We start from the raw sequence: 21,723 nt of genomic DNA on the forward strand, positions 1-21,723 counted from the left end.
TTTTTAACCCTGTTAAATCAGTGCTGTAGTTTTCCATTTCTAACACACACACACACACGTTTTCATGTATTGTCGAATGAGAACATGCTCAGATTAAATGCAAAATGAATGATTTTTAAACAACGTACCCAATTTATTCAGGAATGACTTGTACCTTAGGCAAACAGCCCTAAACTGTATGTGCACATAAGGGCAGCATGAAGTACAAATAGAGCAGCAGTGGTTGTAGATAGATACTGGTATTAACCAACATCTGATGAGTGAGTTCACCTCAAAGCTTCTGGACCGCACATTATTCAACAGTATCAGCAAATACTTTAACAGATATATTGAAAAAAAAAAGATTAAAATTTGTGTCCCCATACAAAAACAGCAGCTTATTCAAAGTAATCACATTCAATTGGAAACCACATTAAAATGCACTGTAAGCACTGGAATATCAATGCAACCATGAATCACGTTATCAGACTGTAGCACAGTGAGAGGAGGGACTCTACAGTAAAATCACAGATCCTTGCCTGGATTATACAAATAGTCAACAGGTCATTGGTGGAAACACACTCCTTAAGCATTCTAGAGGCTCATTGGTGCAAGTTACCATTTTAGTGGAACTTTGAATGTAATCACCATTAAGATTAGAATACATCTCAACATGTTGTTCCTGCAAATACTTGTATAGCACAAAACAAAACAGATGACACACCCAGTTCCATGTATACATGGCTAACAGATCTGGAGAAAGCAGACCTGTTCATTACGGTGCATGTGACCACATGTATGGCTTCATGCTTATTAATGTTGATGTCCAAATGGCCCGGTGTGTATGGAGCTACAGAGATGAGTGAGGGTGAATCAACAGCTCCCCTAAAGCATCACCTCATCCAATAGACCAAGGCACGTTCACATCCTGACCTCCACCCCGGCCACATACTTGACTTAAAGGGATAGTTCAGTATTTTTGTCAGTTACCCTATGGAGATGGTGATTAGTGCGGCCAATATAAGGGGTTTTGGGTGGATAACATGTAGCAGAAGTCAGTCTTGTACTGTTGCAGAGGGGGACAGAAGAAAAATGGTTTTTCGCCATTTATATAAATCCTCCTAAATTTAGTGTGCAATGGAACATTCTGTTCCAGTGACGTCTGTCCAAAAACTTTTTTAAATGATTACGTTGAACCATCTCTGTAGCCCCTTTTACACAGAGATACAGCAGGGCGGAGGGCCGAAATTCCAGCATATTCCCGGCTTTCACTGGCTGTGTAAAAGGGGCTTGTAAAAGGATAAAAGGGTGCAAAAGTACCTCAAACCGCCCCACATCAAAAATGCTGAACTATCCCTTTAACTTATCTGTCTTACAGGAATGGTCTTCGGAAAACCTTTCCGCTTCAGAGGATTTTTGTTGGATATCCATTCTCTTTTTGAAAACAGAGAGGAAATAAAAAAACATAAAATAAAAACATTTCTGTTATGTGCGCGACGGATCACCTTTGGATGAAAATGTAATTATTCTACCAAAAGTGTCATTACTGTGTCCATAAGTGGCTGTGTGTCAAACACTGGCTATTCTATAAAACATCTTTAAAGAAGCTGTGCTGTACACAGGATCAGCTTGTACCTTTCTGTCATAATCGTTCATGTGTGTTTAAGTGAATACACACATAGACTATAGTAGAACATGGAGTACATTTAAAAGCATCTGCAACAACAAAGCAGTCTTCATTTATGTACCACAGTTACATTTTGCTTTCATCCCATTAAGGTCCAAAATCTTACCAAACAGGAAGTCCACAGTACCTTGAAGTACCTCCCACTGGAGTGACAGTTACCATGGTGACACACACACCTATGATTTGAAATGTCTGGTGACTGTTCAGATAGGGGTGTTGGGTAAATGCCTATTAGAGCCTGCCAGTGCCCCATTACTACTCACTAACCCACTGGCCTGTCCGGTGCTGTTGTGCAGGGCTTGTCCGTTTGCGTGCTTGCTCTGAGCCTGGTTCCCCCTGAGGGCCTCTTGCTCCATGGGACTCCCCCTCCTGTCCCCCTCCCTGCTGGAGGGCGTGCCCGCGTGTGGGGCCGTGCGGCTGGGGCAGCGCTGTTTGACCAGGTACAGCAGCGTGGTGACCAGCAGACTGAGGCACAGCACCAGCAGCACAGACACGATCACCAGCTCCTTGAGGTAGCAGGGGGCCCGGGCAGCCGACAGCAGGGGCTCCCCGTCCCGCAGCGGGCCCGAGCCCTCTTTCTCATTGGCCCACTCCTTGGTCAAAAGGGTCAAGTTCCTCCCCACATATCTGGTGGTGGGCTGGGGGTACCTGCTGGACAGTGTCGGTGCAGTCTTTCCCGGGCTTGTTTCAGATCTTTTAGGCCACAGCGAGACGTGGAGCTCCGGTCCAGCCCGGGTGGTGGTGGTGGTGGGTACGGGGGGAGGGGGTGTCTGAGGCCACGGGTAGCCCAGTGGAGTGTGTGACAGTGGGCTGCTCTTCTGCTTGACGTGGTAGACGGCCATGGTCTGCTGGTAGCCGTTCTCCGTGCTGAGGCAGAGGTAGAGGCCCAGGGTGGTGGGCGTGGCCACGAAGCTGAGGCCCCCGTCCTCTAGCAGCAGGTACAGGTCTGGAGACAGCCGGCTGTTGGGACGCTCCCACTGCTGACGGGACAGGCGCGACGCGGGGGGACACTGGAGCCGAACCACCTCATTCAGAGACACAGACACCGGCTCACCTGCAAAAAAATATTGAGAGACACACACACACGCACGCACACGCACACACACACACACACACGTTTACGCGGACGACGAGACAGCTAGCAAACAAAATTGAGACACGGGGAGAAAGATTGAGAGATACTGTTTTGAACCTAGCCTACATTGTTGCACCCACTAAATCAATAATGCACAGACACTGGCTGCGGAGAATAAAGTAAGATGTCTTCCTACCTTCATGCTTATTAAACCGTCTATAGAGCCCTCGGCCCCCTGCTTCTCTCTTTACTTTTCTCCCTTTCACCCGCGCGGGCTGTGTCTGCTTCAGGTGCAGCTACGCACCACTTTTGCACCGGGTCAAAGGGCATTATAGAAGTGCGATTAATCTGCGTTAATATTTTTTCTGTGATTAATTAATCGAAATTAACGCGTTAATTTGACAGCCCTAATCTATATATTTATCCTAGACAACCATCTTTAATGGCCAATTTTCATAATATTAGTTTTCTTCTATACACTGAACAAGAAGATATGTTCTATAAAAACTTTGGACTCCTAATGTTATAAAAAGGAAATAAAGCTTTTAAAGAGATGCAACTTGATGTATACTTAGTTAGAAATGGCCAAATTTGCACTCTTATTTATTTGATGTAAGTAATTAACTGGCAAAGTTCAAAAATGTTACCCTGTTCACCTGCAGTGTATCGCCTTAAGGGTGTGTAACCAGCTTATAAGCAAAGCACAGCAGCTGCTAGAAGTGACACTTACCCCCAGACAGTTTGTTTGGTCCATATCCACCTCTGTGTGTAAATGAAACACTGTTGCACGCCTTCTCAACATTCCCTCTGTCTACGTCCTGGCCTCTGAGAAGGGAAAACTACAGTCAACACACGAGGCTGCTCACTGTCACCTTCAAAAAGGGACAGCGGATACTTGCTTTTCTATAGTTATTTGGCATTGTTGTTGTCTTTGTTTTTTAATCTAGCTGGAAATCAGCACAGGAGATATAGACAAGGGTTCAGTGAGGAGGTTTGGTTCATCTCAGGGCTCAGAATAATAATAATCTGAATCATTTCTAATCTGCAAACAGACACAATCATTAACAAGAGTTATGGCTGCTAACATTAAGAATATTAACAAGAGTTATGGCTGCTAACATTAAGAATATTAATATTGTTATGGCAAGGCATACTGTAGGTATATATATATATATATATATATATATATATATATATATATATATATATATTTATTGTGGAATACCTGAAAAAAAACACCAAATAAAAATTCGGGCCTATCTATCATTGTTTAAATAATAATGTGGACAAAATGTAAATAGCCACTTGCCATAAAAATGCTTGCCCCACAAGCTCCTGAGGACCCAATGCATAATAAGTAGACTGTCATTTCCATTCAAATCAACAACATGTTTTTCCTTTATAGTTGTTAGGCACCTAAAATTGTTTTCTACACAACATGAGGAATTTTTCAATTGGCAACACCTTGTGGAACTCACAGACTGATGTGGGTATTGGAGGCATGCACACAGGCCCTGCTGCCAGGGTCCCAGCCACACAGCGGGTCTCGAGCCAGCACACACTGGGGACACGTCCAGTAGAAAGAACAGTTGGCCGTTGGTACTCTCACCACGCCCTCCGATGAGCCCACATAGATCAAACCCTGTAGAGCGGGGATACAGTCAGATCAGAACAGTTGAAATAATTACATAAAAAAACCTCTTGGATGATTTTACATAATGTGGCCTAAAATAAGAAAGAAAATGAGTTTGACGAGTCCCTTGGCTTTCAGTAAATGTCAAGTTAAGGAGATATACCAAGTAGGGGGCGCTTGTGGTGTAGTGGTTATCTTGTTGCCACAGATGTTGAGGTGCTGACTGTAAGCAGCATGCATATGGCCTTAAGAAGACAGTGACACAAAGCTTGTCACTATATAATAGTAGGCCATTTGTCCAGTTAGATTGAAGCCTCTATCCATATGAAATCCTTACTGGGCATCCTTTCCCCAGCGGTAAAAAATGGATTGGACAACCCTATAAAGCTAATAGACCCTTGCATTTAGCCCAGGGCACAACATACATCATTTCAAGGATATAGGGGACACACTAGGAAAAAGCTGTTCATTATTTCTATCATTATAAAGTAAAATCTGTGTTAATAATTGTAACTGTTGGTGTTGATGACCAATCATCATGTTTTTCATTGGTATGTTGAAGATGTCAAGTCTGAACCAGTAAATGTCCCTGTCCACTGTGTACCTTGGGTATGGAGAGCTTCAGGCTCTTGATGGACTGGGCCTGCTCAAACACCTTGACCTCCTCTATGATGTGGGGCCCACTCTGCAGCAGCACGGCTTTATGGAGGTATCCAGACTCTGAAACAAAAACACACACACACAGCACAGTTATACATACAAGCCATTTAGAGAGGACAGAAACATTAGCTTTGGTTGTATGGTGGATTACTGTCTGTCAGATGAAACACCCAACAGCATCTTCAGAGACTCTGCTTACCTTCCACATAGCAGAGTCTCAGAGCTATACATCTGAAAATCTTTGGTGGACTTTTTCAAACCGCTCCTGCTCTTCCCTACGTGCAGTAACAGTATAACAAGGGATCTATTTTCTCCCAGAGTGTCTGAAATTCCTCTTAAATCCAAAGATGTCACTGGGCCATGGGTCTGCCATGTTCAGGGTCAAAACTTCTGGTACTTTTTGTGCGGCTGATGGCTGGTATTAAATCTACGGTGCCCACAATTTTTATTTATTTTTTAATTATTTTTGGGCCTTTTGAAGCTTTATTTGATAGTACAGATTTGAAATGGGGAGACAGAGAGAGAGGGGGGGATGACCTGCAGTAAAGGTCCACGGGTGGGATTTGAACCCACGACCACTGCAATGAGCCAAGAATGGTACGCGCTCTATCCACTACGCCACCGGAGCGCCCCGTGCCCAGCCATTTCTACTATTGTGTCCTTGAGCAAGGCACTTAACCCCCAAACTGCTCCAGGGGCGCTGTACTATGGCTGACCCCTGCACTAGGAGGACCCACTCTGGAGAATTGCTTGTGTGTGGTGTATTAAGAGATGTTGGAAGGGGTTAGCAGAAAGACACATTTCAATAACCTTGTGTGACATACCATGTGTGAACCTGCATGTGCCCCTGTGCCCTTACCTGTGAGCAGATAGAGCAGTGTGTAGTCTCTGTTGTTTTGAGCCCTGACCCTCTGCACTGTCACGTGGCTGTAGTGGTGCTCAGTAGACACCATGGTCAGACTCCTGCCCAACGCACGCACACTGTCGTCTGCCAGGAAGTTCTCTTTGACAAAGCGTAGGGCGTTGTCCGACGCGTTGTGTAGGCCACACTAAACACACACACACACACACACACAATCACACAGTTTGACAGTAATACAAACTGAACAGAACAATATATTCATCATTTTATTGCATTCAAACTTAAATATAAGAACTATACAACATTGATGACATATTTTTTAAGTCAATGCAACTTTGATATTTTTTTCACATTTTTATAGTAATAATTTGGGGGTGCTCATGGTGTAGTGGTTAGTAAGCCATTATATCTGCCCCTATCCATGCGTTCCAATACCAATACGTTCTGCTATTTAGTATGGTAGAAAAATACATTTAGGGTGTCTCTATTCTTCTGGTCAGATTTAGTATGCTTAAAAACACCCGGATGCCCCACTACATCCGGTGGAGATTTTTAGTGTTGGAATCGGCATACTTTTTGAGGCGATTCTGACCCACAATCCAGTGCACACCGGAAGTGACGTCACATCGACGGAGCCTCCGTATGAAAACATCCGGGGATACGACCGTATAAAAGCAAGAGACAAAGATCGAGGCGCAATGTTATGATGAAATAATATAAGTAAAAGTATGTCACAGTTGTATGCCTACTGCATGCTAACTAGATGTACTGTATGTAGAAAAGAAAAAAGAAAGAGTATGAGATTTGGAACTTATTTCATTTGTCTTAACTGCGAAGGTTTTTACTTTATTTTCCAGGAAAAACAAACTAGCCTTGTCCCCAATCCCCCTCTCTCTCTCTCTCTCTCTCTCTCTCTCTCTCTCTCTCTCTCTCTCTCTCTCTCTCTCTCTCTCTCTCTCTCTCTCTCTCTCTCTCTCTCTCTCTTTTTCTCCTATCCATTAAAAAGTCAGGTCTTACCTCTCCTGGGTTGGCGGCCTTCTCCTGAACCCGTGTGCTCCACTGTAACGTGTCCCGGTTCAGGACTTTGTAGTTACCGGAGAAAACTGATTTGATGTCAGTCAGCCGGAAAGAACACACAGCCGAGCGGCCAGCGTTGACAGACCTGGGTTAATGGAAACCCAACTGTTAAGACACACTGTGGGTCAAAGCTACAGCACACACACACACACACACCACTTATTTCTTAGATCCTCCTGCAATTCATCTTTCAAACTTAGTTCTGCTTTCTTGCCTTCTTTTTAAGATTTTTCCCATTAAGATAACATTGTGACAAACAACCCCATAGTGTGTGACAACTGACCCCTTGATGGGGTTAGTTCTCACAATGTGTCAGGGTGTCTTTGATGATTAATTTCTTCTTTATTACAATAAGTTGGAAAATGAGAGGGATACACATTTCAAACTCACACCTTAAGCTTCAATTTAATGTAGGAATGACTATTGAAAGATGTTTTGGTGATGAGCAATTCACACTAGAGTAAAAAGTGTGACTACCAACCCCGTTCTCCCCTACTCACCATTGGGAAGTGAAGATGCCATAAAAGAGTGTGTCGTCTGCGGGCGCTCCCTCTGCTGGGGGGAGGATGTCTATGTCCTGGATCACGTTGTATGGCAGCTCTCCGTCAGCCTGGCACAGCAGCTGGGCTTTGGCAAAGGTGGTCCAGCGGCGCTGCAGGGTCCGCTGGCCCCCCACATCACTCTGATAACATGACAGGGAGAGAGGAGACATTAAAGAACAACACAGCACTGGAGAACATACTAGGATGGCCAAGAGGAAAGCGGGGCTGACCAGTAACCATGAGGTCTCAGGTTGGATCCCCAGCACCGGACAGGAGGGTGTTAGTAGTAAAACTACTGGTGTCTGCTATTACATCTACGGTGCCCACCATCTCTACCATTGTGTCCTTGAGCAAGACACTTAACCTTGAACTGCTCTAGGGGCGCTGTACTAAGGCTGACCCTGCGCTCCGACCCCTTCCGAAGTGAAAACTTGAGAGGGGATATGTGAAAAGACAAATTTCAAAGTGCCCTGTGTACAATTGACTAAATTGACTTAAAGATCTCCTATTATACTACTTTTCTGGTCTTAATTTCTCATTAATGACTCATATAGAGCAGCCTGACATGAATCACAGCACAAAAAACTATGTAGATTTTCGGGAAACTCTTCCTCTCATATGGGCGCTCTCAGCATTCTATGTCAACACTCGGCTTCGTCCTTCTCCGCCCCCTCGCCCCCCTCCTGCCAACCCCACTCCGTTGTAATTGGTTACCTCTGGAAGACTTTCAGCAGCGCGCGGGCAGATTTAAGCAGGCAGGTGGGGGCATGGCAGGAGCGTGCCTGAGCACGTTGCAGCATTACCATACATGGAAAATCCGGATTGATCTACGTAGATAAATCCCGGAAATTTGAACAAGTGAATCGCGACCGGCGTTCCTAATCCATAGGTCATAAAAGTTGAAAAATCATAATAGGTGCTCTTTAAGGTCCAATATGTATTATAGGTTCACATAGCTCCTAAACCACTGTGGAGAAATACAAATTTGTACATGAATTGTACAACTGGTCTGGACCACTTGTACATTTTGTCGAGACCTAAGAGAAAATTGGTCAATGCAGCAATTTTACTACTACTACAAGTTCACTGTACTTAGAACATCTCCATCTGTATGCGTGCTTCTTGCTTGAGGCCCCTTGTCTTCAGCCTTACCATGCAGATCTGAGCAACACGAGAGACGATAAACTTGTCGATGAAGTCATACTCTCTGCCCACTTCACTGAAGAAGAAGTAGACTTTCTCCTCATCGGGAATGAAACTGGAGCCGACGAAGGTTGGATCTATAGAAAACAGATAGAGTTAGTGCAAGCGTGTCTGATGTATTCTATAAATACATTACTGTATACTTCTTTGAACAAGCGTTGCACACGCTGTGGATTCCAGTTGGCTCAATGCACATGGACTTATCATGATTATTGAGTTTTGCGCACAAAAATCCTTATTGCACACTCCAAAAATGTTTAATCATGAATACAAATGCTATTCACTAACTGCTATGAGGATAGATATAGAAACAATAGACTCACCCTCCAGCCATCCTAAAGTATCATCCAGCTTGAGGTCAACTCGCTGGCCCTCACTGAGGTGCCGGGAGATGACGGGCCGGTTCCCCCTGTAGTCTGCCACAGTCCCTGTATAAAGCTCTCCATCTGAAATCACAACAATAGTTCAAACAATACAGCAGGGAAGTAGTTCATATGTAATAAGCCAATTCCCTTTGAAATGCACAAAAAAAAACTAAATAGTAGACGTGCTGCTTTAAAAAAAAAAAAAAAAAAAATGGTTCCATGACAGGGTTTATCCCGACCCATTTCATAGACAGGGCATGTCTGTATGACACCATTTCCTAAGGACTTTAATGTATCTGCATAACTGGAATTTGTTGGTTAAGATGAGTTATGACGGTTTTAGGCATACGGGTTAGGTTACAGTATCATTTTTAGATGGTGATAAACTGTGGGAAAAAGGATTTGTTTTCTTTGGAAACTGACATGATCATTTATGTTGCTAGCTTGGGGATATTGAACACATCCCATCAGTGCACTGCATGTTCTGAGCTTAGAGAATGTTCCTGTTTGGACAATCCAGGCTTTGACTGTGTATGTAGCGGCTTCCTTATTAAATTAGGCAACAATTACATAGAGATTGTCATGATAAATTGAAATAAAGGCGAAGTATGTGTTTTGGGCCTTCATGTAAGTGAATCAGACCATCCGTGTTTCTCACCAAAAGCATGAAGAGTTCCCTGCTGAGTGAAGGTTTGCACCCCATCTCAGTATTAACACTTTTTGTTTAGTATAGCTTAGCTCTAACTATTACTCTAACCACTATTAAGCACTATTAACTACTTTTATACGTTATAAGAGTACATGGGTATTTCTCTTTATCCTTGAATAAGGAAAGTATTAAGTTGTTAACAGGTCCACAATTTTGTAACTGATAAGTAGTATAATTGCCTTACCCACTATGATAGCTGTGTTGCGTTGGTAGGGGTCATAGGGGCAGCGACCTCTCCCTTCATCAGGCTTGAGACTCATCGTTAACGTCTCCGAGTCCTGGACAGAAAGAAAGAGATGTAAAAGTCAAACGGCTGATATATGAACTAAATGAAGATCATTTGGAGATTTATGAGAAATCAAATCAAAATCAAAATCATACGATGTAGGTGCAGCGTGGACTGAAGGCAAAGGTTCCACAGGCGTAGATGTGGGTTGTGTTCAAGAACTGCAGGACACGGATGAAATTGGGACAGTCAGCCTACAAAACAAAAAACACACACAAAAGGAAAGAAGTGTCAGTCAAGCAAAAAGTACAGCAAGTATGTGTGGATTCAAAACTTAATATTTACAGATGAGAGATATGCAACAGGTTGTGTGTCAGCCACACCTTGTTTTCATACTTTTATCTGCTAAAGTGATACATTCAATAATAAGTATATAAAGCTGCTGGTCCAGTCCAAAATGAAATATAAGTATGTGAATGCCCCCAACATATGCCATAGTATGCTTCAACCACAGAAGTCACATAAGTTAACGCTTGTGAGATGCTCTGCTTCACACTCTGCTTATTAAACATTGGAATTGGAATTAAAATGACTTGAGCTTTATAGTGTTTCTCCTGCTCTTTGGTTGGTATCCTGAGTCAAGAGGAAACATTTTGAATGTCAGAGTTTGCAGTATGATCCACTTGCCATTTTCTTGCCTTTCATGGAACATTGTTCGAGGTCCCCCTCCGAGGGGCTCCAGTCCAGCTGAAAGAAGAAGAGCAGAGAGTCAAATTATTCATTTGGTTCGTCTATTTTTGAAGGATTTTAGCAACTTTATCAGTAAAATTCTTCCAAATTTCTTGTTTTGAAAAATATTTTATTTTATATAGACAGTGAACCTCATTAAGTCTGCTGAACTGAAGCTGGACTGAATCAGGTCAATTTAACTTTGCCTGATTGGACAATAACAGATCAGCCTGAAGAGCTGGAGAAGGCACAGTGGGAACCAATTGACCATCAAGTACTCCACTGCAGTATGCTGTATATCAGGGAATAAGTGGACAATATAGCATCGTCTCCACTGAGCGGTAGAGTTTGGTTTGGTACAGTACGGCACACAGTTATTTGCGGTTCCACAGTAGAAAGTTGGGTTACCAAATTGAGCGTAACATACTACATATTGTATGCCTCGTTTCCACTGAGTGGCACAATTCAGCAGGGCACGGTGACCCTAGATCTAGCTTGTGTTTCCACAGCAGACAGTACCCTTGGTAGGCAGGGTGTATGCCAGACAGTGATAGCCGCGGTTTCACATTGCAGTTTTGCCAGCGCACTAAAGAACTTTCCATGACATACCCACGTCCTGTGTGCAGCACCTACATGGGCTGCGTCTTTCTATATTGGACATTGATTGGTTTGTAGATGGCCCTGCGTCAGACGTCTGCGTTTCTATTGGGTGTAGGCAGGGCCGCTGCTAAGCTTTTGGGTGCCCTAAGCTTAAATTGTCAAGATGCTCACACCCGTAGGGCGCAGGCGGAAATTTTTTGCCCTTGCAAGATCTCTGCAACTACTTTTTGGCACATTTGCTGTAGTGATGAGTTTTTGCAAACAGCATTTACAGCTTAACTTGTGAAAAAAGTTGCCTCGTATCCTACTAACTGCCTTTGCAAAGGAATTGAGTGATAAATTCATAGACGGATTATGAGATAATGCGCCCCTGGGCACACACTCTTAAAGGGCCCCCCCACTCGTAAATATCCAGTCAGGTACACTGATATTTCCATACAGATACATACAATTAATGGCAAAAACATATTAAGGAAGTCAGTGTTTCCCATAGGATTTTGGGATATTGTTGGAGGGACCCTGTTGGTGGTTCGGGGGCATGCCCCCCGGATTTCTTTTTACCTTTTTAAAGTAAAATGCATCAATCTGGTGCACTTTGAGAGGAAATTTTAGAGGCTATATCAACTCCTGAGATGCAGAAGGAACATTATTTTTCAGATTTTTATTAAACAGGCAGCACTCCTTACTCTGCAACTGTAAAAACAGTACACTAGATTGGTCTGCAGATCCATGTTCTATGATGGAGGGGCCCATTTCAACAGATAAAGGGTGGATAGCTACTTTTTATGAACAATTTAGAATTCACACATAGAAAGCTTATTTGTGTATGTGTGAGGGGGCCTTCAAGGCCCCTCATGGAGCCCCTTAGACAGAGCTACTAATGCTGTTGTTTTTAACTTGCCTTTGTATTTCTCCCCTACTAGTTGACGGGCCCATGATGATTTCTATCTTGTTACATTCTGATGAGTATACTTATATTTAGGCTATTCCTTTTTGGACCCTGTTATTGACATCAGTGACAGAGCTCTTTGACTATGCAACATGAAAAGTTACTATCAGTATCTCTGGCTAAGGGCCCCCCTGAACCCTTGGGCCCCTGGGCCTGGTGTGCCTGTGCAGTAATCCACCCCTGGATAGGTTGCACAATTAAGACAAAACAACAATGGGCCTGTTCATAACCAATTTATATATTTTTTGTAATGTAATGATCATCATGAAGTTTTTTAAAAAACCTCAATGTTGGGGGGCCCCCGGATCATAAATTTTTCCTTTTTCATAAAACAAATAAATAAAAAATTATAATTATTAAAAAAAAAATGTTGGGGCCCCCCCCAGGAACTTGGTGCCCTACGCACTCTGTGTACCCTGCGTATAGGGAGCGGCGGCCCTGGGTGTAGGCCTATAGCCTTCATCAGTTTAAATGAATGAATGAATGAAGAAACATGTATAAATAGATTCCTTTCAGGCAGCCGTCCAGACAACACACACCTCCAGCTTTGACTACAGTTGTATAAAAAACATATTTAAAAATACTGCTGTTTATTTCTCTTCTTTGTGACTGCCGACCACTTGGCATGCCATGCGTACTACAGCCATTTAGGTCTCTTTCGCAGATCTGTATGCATGTGGAGTAGGGTTGCTGGACGGGTCCCGGGATTTCGGGATTCCCGCGAAATGAGTCAGTCCGGGAGTACCGGAAATTGGCCACGGGACCCGTCCTCCCGTTTTTTTTTTTTTTTATTATTCTTTTAATTCATTAATAGTGGCCTTTACTAATCAAATATACTCTCGCCATCATGGCCTTTTCATAAGGGAGGCTTTTGACGTGTCTGGTAATACATTTTCAATGACATGCGAGTGGAGAGAGACGCACTACCGTTCTACAGACATGGCGACAAGCGGCCGCACTAAACTGTTGTTACGTCTGTAACGCAGCTATTGACATGCGAGTGGAGAGAGAGAGAGAGTCCGCAGTTCTACAGACGGAGCGACAAGCGGCCGCACAGCTAAACTGTCAAGTCTGTGCTCCTCTCTCTCTCTCTCTCACACACACACACACACACACACACACGCGCGCCTGCAGCCTGGCACAGCTGAACAGTGTTTTACTTTTCTCTCCTCAATGAGATGGTGATATTCACCATTCTTCTGTATTCAAGTCAAGATTGTATGATGAACATAAAGCAGCCTGTTTCTTTTGCTGCTTTCTCTTGTAGCGACATGAATCTAATGAGATGAAACAGCTGGAGCATCGCTGTTCGCCCCGTTCCTTCCACCAAAAACACTAAAGTGAAACCTAGACCTAATCCACAAAGTAGACATTTAAACCAACCCAAACTGAATAACTAATCCACTTATTAACTAAACAAATGTTAACAATATGAGTAAATATTTAACAGCAGCGACACAGGGTTGTAAACAAAAGTTGTTTCCATGGTTACCGCACAGCGTTTCCTCGCGGAGCCTCCTATCTCCACCGGTCGAGTGCACAGACAGAATGTCTCCTCCCGTCTGAAAACGCCTTTAGATGACTTAACTTTTAATGCCCTTAGTTCATTCTAGAGCTAGCATCCAGTCTGCCCTGGGCTTATAAGACTATAACGTGCCCAACAAACCACTCGGCCGAGTACGTGGGTACAAAATAAAGTATTAAAAAGGCACTTCCGGTTTAACGGGAATTCCCGGGATCTCCCGGGAGGAGGCTCTTTTTTCCCGGGAATTGAAAAGGGTCAATTCCGGGAATTTTCAGCAACCCTAATGTGGAGTGCATACAAAAAGGAAGTTTTTAAAAACATTAAGGAAAAACTTGTGACCATTGTGGTGTAAATGTAGCCTGAGAGTATAAAGAAAGAGGTTGTCAGAATCCTGATGCAGCACCATACCTGGGTTCTGATAGACATGTGTTGTGTTGATCATTTACCTCAACCTTTCCCCTGCATCCATTTCATATGTGCTGCGTATTCCTTTCATTTTGTTCTCCTTTTCTATATAATAATATTGTGAGGGAATTTTGGGTCTTTAGTTGTAATATTAATGGTAAAGATTAATAGTTCATATATGCCTATCTTGTGTGTCTGTCTCTCAGACTCTAGGTCAGCCTTGGAGCCTGTTAGGAGACACTTAGGTCAGTTGTATAGATAAAGTCTCATCTCCTAAGACTCCAGAATGTTATGGTTCACTGTGTTCAGCTCTGAACCAAAACATTGGTACGCTTGGTGCCCGAGCCGGGGAGGTGGTAGAGATAGCGCGAGGTTAAAACACAGCTCTTTGTCAGAATTGAAGTGCAAGTCACGAGAGTTGCAGTCCGGTTCTCCTTGGCCAAGTCTGTAATAAATATTGATTCATAATTCATCCAAGTCTCCTGAAATATTCTTCCACCTGAGTTGACCTCCAACCTTAACATAACTTCCATCACAAATATAATATTATTTTTTAGCAATTTCCTTTTCCAAGTTAGTTTTTGAGTAACATACATTCTAAATCCAAGAACAGTGATTAAGTACTAGGTAGGGATGACATGACTCTCAATTGAGGGCCTCTGCCAATAGGTTGAGTTGTTGCTCCCCCACCTTACTCCTCAGTGTGATAGCATCCCGGTTGCTAACGTCCAGAGCTAACACAGCATCCCTGGCTCCTACATACAACATGTCTCCATCCTCACTTAACAGCAGTGTGGTGCTGTTGCTGACATCATGGCTACTGAAACGTGTGACGCGTCTCCCAGGACTACCTGTTAACACACAGCAGACAACACCTGAGGGTTAGACATGTCCTCCAAATAACCACAGACAATTTAAAACCTCTAGATCTAAGATGGCAGCAATCTGCAGCCCTGAAAAATGTCATTCATATTATGACACAGAAGTTGTTTTTGTTCATATGCGATGGTATATTCAATAAGTCAACGTAAAACACACCTACAAATAAACACAGTTAGTAGATACTTGTTTCCAGAGTTGGGAAACAGTTGTGCAGTGCTTATGTGTGCAATAAGACTTCCACCCATCCATGCACACACACACACACACACACACACACACACACACACACACACACACACACACACACACACACACACACACACACACACACACACACACACACACACACACACACACACACACACACACACACACACACACACACACACACACACACACACACACACACACACACACACACACACACACACACACACACACACACACACACACACACACACACACACACATTTTTGTCAACAAACAATTATCCAGAATGGCTGAGTCCACCTTTAACTATACTTTAAGGTTTACCAAAAAAGATAACAAAAGCAGCGTGCTCCTTTCTACTCACCCATGGGGAAGGACACTCTTGGAGTCAGTGTGGTCATACATGGGCTCAGGACACTCAGCAAGGCCACTGCAGTGACAGACAGGAGGCTGTGGGTCTTCATCACAGCAGCAGGGAGGGCTGAGGGAATGGGACCGACACGGGGTCAAAGCCTGAGAGGGAGAGTTGGAGATGGTCCAGGAAGCCACATACTCTGCTCTCTACAGCAGACCATCACTGGATCTGATACAGACAGACAGACAGACAGACAGACAGACAGACAGAGAGAGACAGATAAAGGCTTTTTAATCAATAGTTTACATACATACCCTCACATCTCTAATCATCTGAACAAGGTTAACCCGATCTGTTTTAGTGAGGGATTATATTTAGATTTGGTGTATTTAAAAAAATGCATAATACAGTTTCAGAGGAGGGGAATGGGTTTACATATGCAGAGCCTGCAGTGAAGTTTACAAGAGATATGTTCTCTACGTGTCATTGTTAGTATTGAAAAAAGTCTATCATCACAAAGCAAAACAGAATAATTTTGAGGCAGCTGGAACAAAACGTTAGACTAGAAAAGGGGCAAGCAGCTGCTGTCTTTAAACAACAACAGTGAAACAATAGCTTTCTAACTTCAGCAGTCTTCCAGTGATGCAATTTTCCTGATAGGGAAGATTGTTTATCCAGTTATGAGAACAAAGCTAAGAAAAATGTCCGCTTCTCTGACACACCCAACGTTACATAGTGCACCTTTAATGTCCTTCACTTGGCATTTCACTTCAGATCCTGTTGATTAATTAATGAAATGCTTTTAAGTCAGCACAATGGGAGGCTCAAATGCCTTTGTCTTCAGCAGCCAAGGCACCAATTGTAGATTGTGAACACAAATCACCCATATGTCTTCAATAACGCAGGTACAACATCACCCCCACTGCAACGTCATGCGACAAACAAACGGTCACATTTTTTGTGTGCTCGGTTGCCTTTGTTTAGCTGGTTGTGTCTTGCCTTGATACATTTGTCGCGGCACAGTGTATAAGTCCACTGTGAAGCACACTAGGCTACAGTGTAGAAGTATGGATACACACCTGTAGGGCAGATATTTTGGCTTCGGCGTGTAGCCTACGTAGTATAAATTAGGCTGCTTACGTGAAGGCTGACAAAACACGTGGTATCCAAAGTTGAGCAACAGTCTGTGGCTCAAATCCCCGCAGCGAACAATGTTACAAAACATATGTAGTCAATTAAACACTCAATAAACTGGGATGTTTGATGTTGTGTAGGCTACTCTCCGGAGAAACCATTTTTCTCTCGCGTGTGCAACAGGAGGACGTCGTATTTCTGGCCAAATCTCAGAGACAAATGAACAGTGCATTCAACTGAAGTCGAAAAATTAGACATTTCAAATGATCTTACATCTCGGTGGTGAATGCTTCCCTTCGCCCGTGTGTCGTGCAGTCGTTTCCTCTACGCTCTTCAGTTCCAACCATCTAAAAAAGGAAATCCAGTTTTTTTTTCTGCCGAACTTGTGTGGTGTGCACCCGGTGAAGTGAGGCCGGTCAGCCAGTCAGTAACCCCCCCTGTGACCGTGCTTCAACAGCCGGACACTATTATAACAACAAAGCCTATACTCCTGGAGCCTCCTCTCTCATGTGACTGTCCAGCAGCCTCCACCACCTACAGGACATGCACACACATGACAGCCTTCATGTTAACAGCAGCAGGGGCGGTGTCCTCCTGTCCTTCTCTGAGCACAAACAGTTATAGCCTCTGGGTGTATTCATCTTAATTCACTTTAGGCCTATCCTATCAGTAAAATCAAATATGACAGGCAGCCCATTTACTCAAACATCTGCCAAAGAAGAAGAAGTGTCTCACTCAGCCCATAACAAGTGATCAATCCCATTAGCGTTTCATAGGTTAGGTCTAGGTCTATATCATATTATATATGATAAATATGATGATGATATTTTAATCTGCTTTTGAAAAGAATACGATTCACAATGGTCTACTTTAAAAAAAAAACTATAATTAAAGGTGCAGTCAGCGATTCTGGAGAAGACTTGTTGTCAAAATCACTTTTAGTAAAAATCAGTGAATATCTCGTCGTGATCTTGTGATATTTCTTGCAAAGTACACTAGACAAGCACCTGGCTGAACACCTGCTTACTATCTATGAACTGATAAACGTATCTCAATGATGATTTGATCCCTAAATTGCAGTACAGTAGTACTCATTTGAGAAGCATACTGTAGTAAAGGTAGCTTCCAGCTTTCTTTGTGCATACATCAGTAAGGCATATGAAACCCTGTGTGTGATCAACAAATGTTAGTGCAGTTGTTTCACTGGACTTTTGATACAGTACAGTCAAAGACACAAACAAGACTGTCATCTGTGTGTGTACCTGTTGGGTAGCTTGTTGTTCTCCTTTGTTTTCCCGTCTTGATATTTGGATGAAGAATCTTCTGATGTTTGGGCTCGGAGTCCTTCACGTACAAGAAGAGCTACTGCTGATCCATTGGTCAAACCATACTGACGTGCACAACCACTTTACCTGCTTGGAGGATTTTTTCCCCACCCGTCCATTCTTGTCTCTTCTTGAAGCCCCCTCCTCTTAATTCCTCAATCCAGCCACATGCTATATAGTTCCTCCGTTCGAACAAAAGGGTTTCGCTCTATCTGACACACCATTTACAGATTAGAATTCAGCAGTAATTCCAGTACCGTATTTAGATTTTTAAACTATGGCGTGTAAAATTAGCCTGAGTCATATACAGGCTCCCATGCTATAGGGAAAGGAGTGGGTTAGTGAGGGCTAATGAGGAGCAAAGAAGATTGGAGAGGATTAACCGGTGACCTGGAAACAGCCATGTGGTAACAGGCTATACCTTCACCCCCACCCCCCCCAGTGTCAAACATGACGCCACCGGCACACAGGTTGATGTTGGCCAGAGAGCGTGTCATCTGGGCCATGCTGTGTGTTCTAGATCAGGGACTGTAGCATGGCAGTCAAATCACTTCCTAAAGGCAGCAGGTGTTACAATAAAGAAAGGGTTAGTTAGTGGCCAATCATTTTTTTAGACTGCAAGCATGTGTGTGTGTGTGTGTGTGTGTGTGTGTGTGTGTGTGTGTGTGTGTGTGTGTGTGTGTGTGTGTGTGTGTGTGTGTGTGTGTGTGCATGTGTGTGTGTGTGTGTGTGTGTGTGTGTGTGTGTGTGCATGTGTGTGTGTGTGTGTGTGTGTGTGTGTGCGTGCGTGCACGTGTGTGTGTGTGTGTGTGTGTGTGTGTGTGTGTGTGTGTGTGTTCGGAAACCAATTCAACTCGACTAGTTTCTCACTGCTGGATCTGTACGTGATTACCACATACAGTACATGCAGTAGGCCTATAGATATACAGTGTATATAAAAATCATCAACCTTCGGCCTATAGCCTGCACTGGTACCACACTGTACACTTATGAGCATTCTTATTTTGGAAAATGGTGTTAGTTATAGACAGTCCATATCTAGTACAGAAGTCCAATAACAAAGGAGCGCTCAGCATTGCCCACATGTGTGTTGAAGTCTCCCAACAGAACTATGGAGTCCCCTATACCGCAGCCCCATGCAGGACTCCGTTCAGGGTCTCCAAGATACAATACTCTGAGCTGGCATTCACTGCATACGCACAGACAACAGTCAGAAAGCCCCAGAGCCCCTTTGAGCCACAGTTCAGGTCATCAATCCATGTTTTCCATATTCTTATCTGGTTCATGAATTAACAGCGCGTTCGAATGCAATGAAAAAGCCCTGCAACCAACCCTACCATTATGACACTTCTAATGTTCAGTTTTTGTTTCAGCTTTTCAACCATGTCTTGATTGAATTAAATGGTTACTTCAGGTTTGTATCTGTCCATATTTCTATACTGCACAGCATACTGTATATTGAATTGCTTTAGTTAAATGTACCTTGTAAACAGTTTACTCTAGTGTATGCTACTCTGCAAGGTGGAGCATTCAGGGGTGGCTCTCATTTTTCATATTCAGTGTCATTTTCTAACACACCTGCACTTCAAACACGTGAAAACATATGGTTTGGCGAGCTACATATTCATTAGAAACTTGGATTATAATAATTTGACAGTCAAAACATAAAGAAGAAGCTTGCAATCTTCATGTTTTAAACAGGCCAGTAAAGCTAACACTGGAGCAGTCAGTGACCAACACGTTTTTATGTTTAACTGGTGAGCTGTGCAGTCATAAACGTTAATTTGTCATTTTCATTCCTATCTAACCAAATGTGTCTGGAGATATGACTTACAGTTAGTTCCTCTGCCCGGTGAGTTCACAGCCATCTCCACTTCACAGCTGCTCTGCGGAGAGAACCTCAAAGTCATGTTGAGACCCTGTGGATTTTGGGTTATTGTCGTTCAGCTGTCTTTGGCAGTAGGAATGGATGCTGGTAAGAGCACTACACTCTTTTTAGCAAGGCATTAACAAGAAGCCTTATGCTTTGATGTACACATAGATGCTCCTGTTTTAATCTAGTTCTCTTTCTCTCAAACACACACATTATTTAAACATTTGCTTTACCCATTTCCTTTTACCATTATTCACTAAATAAAAACCTAACAAAAACATGTTTTGACCTATAGTGCAAAGGTGGCACATATTTGGGCAGAAGTAATATGCATTGTCATTTGAGCAGCATTTTACACTAACTGCCTGCCAACAGGTGGACTGAGCATTTTTTTTGTCATTACAGATTGGAGTGTTCAATGGACTCCATTCAGCTCTTATCTTAGAAACAGGTGAGGCACCGCATGATGCGATATACTGCTGCTTTTTTTGTGATAAACCTGACATGATAGGATACTATTGGTCAGTTGAGTGTTGGAGGTTCTCCACTGGCCGGTGCTTATTCAAAATAAATAGGTGCAACCAATCCTCAACTCATTCCCAGTCCTCACAGGGCTTTTACAGCCCATATACACTAAATATTCTGCTGGTCTTGGATACAACTGTCTGAAGAATAAATACTCACCATTCTAATTCACCAGACTACAGTATGTTGTCTCTCCAAGATAAAAACAAAATGCTTCACTAGTAATATAGAGTATCATTACAACCCAATGGCCCTTCTACCAAGCTACCTTAGGAGAAGGTGTAAATAATGGTTTAATTTAGTCTGTCAGTATTTTACTATTACAGGTGTAGTAAGGCATTCCAGAGGAAGCTGGTTGATATTTGAACTGAGCACCAAAACAAATCCCTCCTCCCTTCAGAGGCTCCGCCCCAGAATCACCTTGCCTTCACATCAGCAGTCGTCAGTATCACTAACTACCTGTCCAATAGCATCGATGTTACTAACGTCATGGATGCTGCCTATAGCTGATTGGTTGGAGAAGTGTTGATGCTCTCATTCTAACTCCCTTTGTTAACATACCAGTTTACAGAGCCTAGGCTGTGATTAAACACCAGACTTTTTTCATCATTGCTTACGTGATCAGCAATGAGCTCTCTCTCTCTCCTCTTGTCGCAGCAACAACAGGAAAATGCATTGCATTGTAAATAGTCACTCAGATGTAAGTTAGGGACAATCTAAATGTGTCAGGACTGACTAACATCATATAATATATGAAAGGTTAGGCAACATACAAAGAACAGGGCTCTAATGTGTGCGCCATTTGACTTTTCAAAGATAGCACCCCTTTAACTCTGATGGCGACTGATGTTTTTTATCTAAGTTATATTTGAGTTCAATTAGTATTGGTATATAGTAGTATATAGCAAAGGCGTTCAAGCAAAACCACATATTACAGCCATTTACCAGAGATCACATGTTGTTAACAAATGAAGCTTAGTCTGATACCAACAAAGAACAGCATAAAAAGTGTAAAAAAAAAATGTCAATTGAAAATCTACAATTAAAGGTGGGGTCAGCGATTCTGGAGAATGTTTGTTGGCAAAATCACTTTTGGTCAAATTCAGTGAATATCTCCTTACCATCTTACCTGTCTGTACTTTGTGTGCATGGCAAAAACAAATCCAGTGTTAATACACAGCCTAGGCTCTCCA

General features: G+C 42.9%; 1 protein-coding gene across 1 annotated transcript; it reads right to left on the reverse strand.

Annotated features, from left to right (window-relative positions):
* Nucleotides 1-187: 187 nt before the first annotated feature.
* On the reverse strand, nucleotides 188-17,190 carry sema4ab (sema domain, immunoglobulin domain (Ig), transmembrane domain (TM) and short cytoplasmic domain, (semaphorin) 4Ab). The gene is made up of 15 exons (XM_080046038.1): nucleotides 17,081-17,190; nucleotides 15,683-15,901; nucleotides 14,917-15,077; nucleotides 10,706-10,765; nucleotides 10,174-10,272; nucleotides 9,977-10,070; nucleotides 9,042-9,164; nucleotides 8,668-8,795; nucleotides 7,474-7,655; nucleotides 6,914-7,058; nucleotides 5,894-6,083; nucleotides 4,979-5,094; nucleotides 4,220-4,383; nucleotides 3,472-3,566; nucleotides 188-2,720 (listed from the first exon to the last, which is right to left on the reverse strand). Exons 2-15 carry the CDS (start codon nucleotides 15,780-15,782, stop codon nucleotides 1,870-1,872), a joined length of 2,508 nt encoding a protein of 835 aa, XP_079902164.1. The 5' UTR covers nucleotides 15,783-15,901; nucleotides 17,081-17,190; the 3' UTR covers nucleotides 188-1,869.
* Nucleotides 17,191-21,723: the final 4,533 nt, after the last annotated feature.

Source organism: Ammodytes marinus, assembly GCF_949987685.1.
Source record: "Ammodytes marinus genome assembly, chromosome: 17".
NCBI lineage: Eukaryota > Metazoa > Chordata > Actinopteri > Uranoscopiformes > Ammodytidae > Ammodytes > Ammodytes marinus.

Bases quoted from the DNA above. Each gene is read 5' to 3' on its own strand.
- sema4ab (XM_080046038.1), bottom strand. From the start codon at position 15,782: ATGAAGACCCACAGCCTCCTGTCTGTCACTGCAGTGGCCTTGCTGAGT. The intron at 5,095-5,893 runs GTAAGGGCACAG...TTTTTGTTTCAG, and splicing joins ACTGCTCTATCTGCTCACAG to AGTCTGGATACCTCCATAAA. The intron at 2,721-3,471 runs GTAAGTGTCACT...ATTTTTTTGCAG, and splicing joins ACCAAACAAACTGTCTGGGG to GTGAGCCGGTGTCTGTGTCT.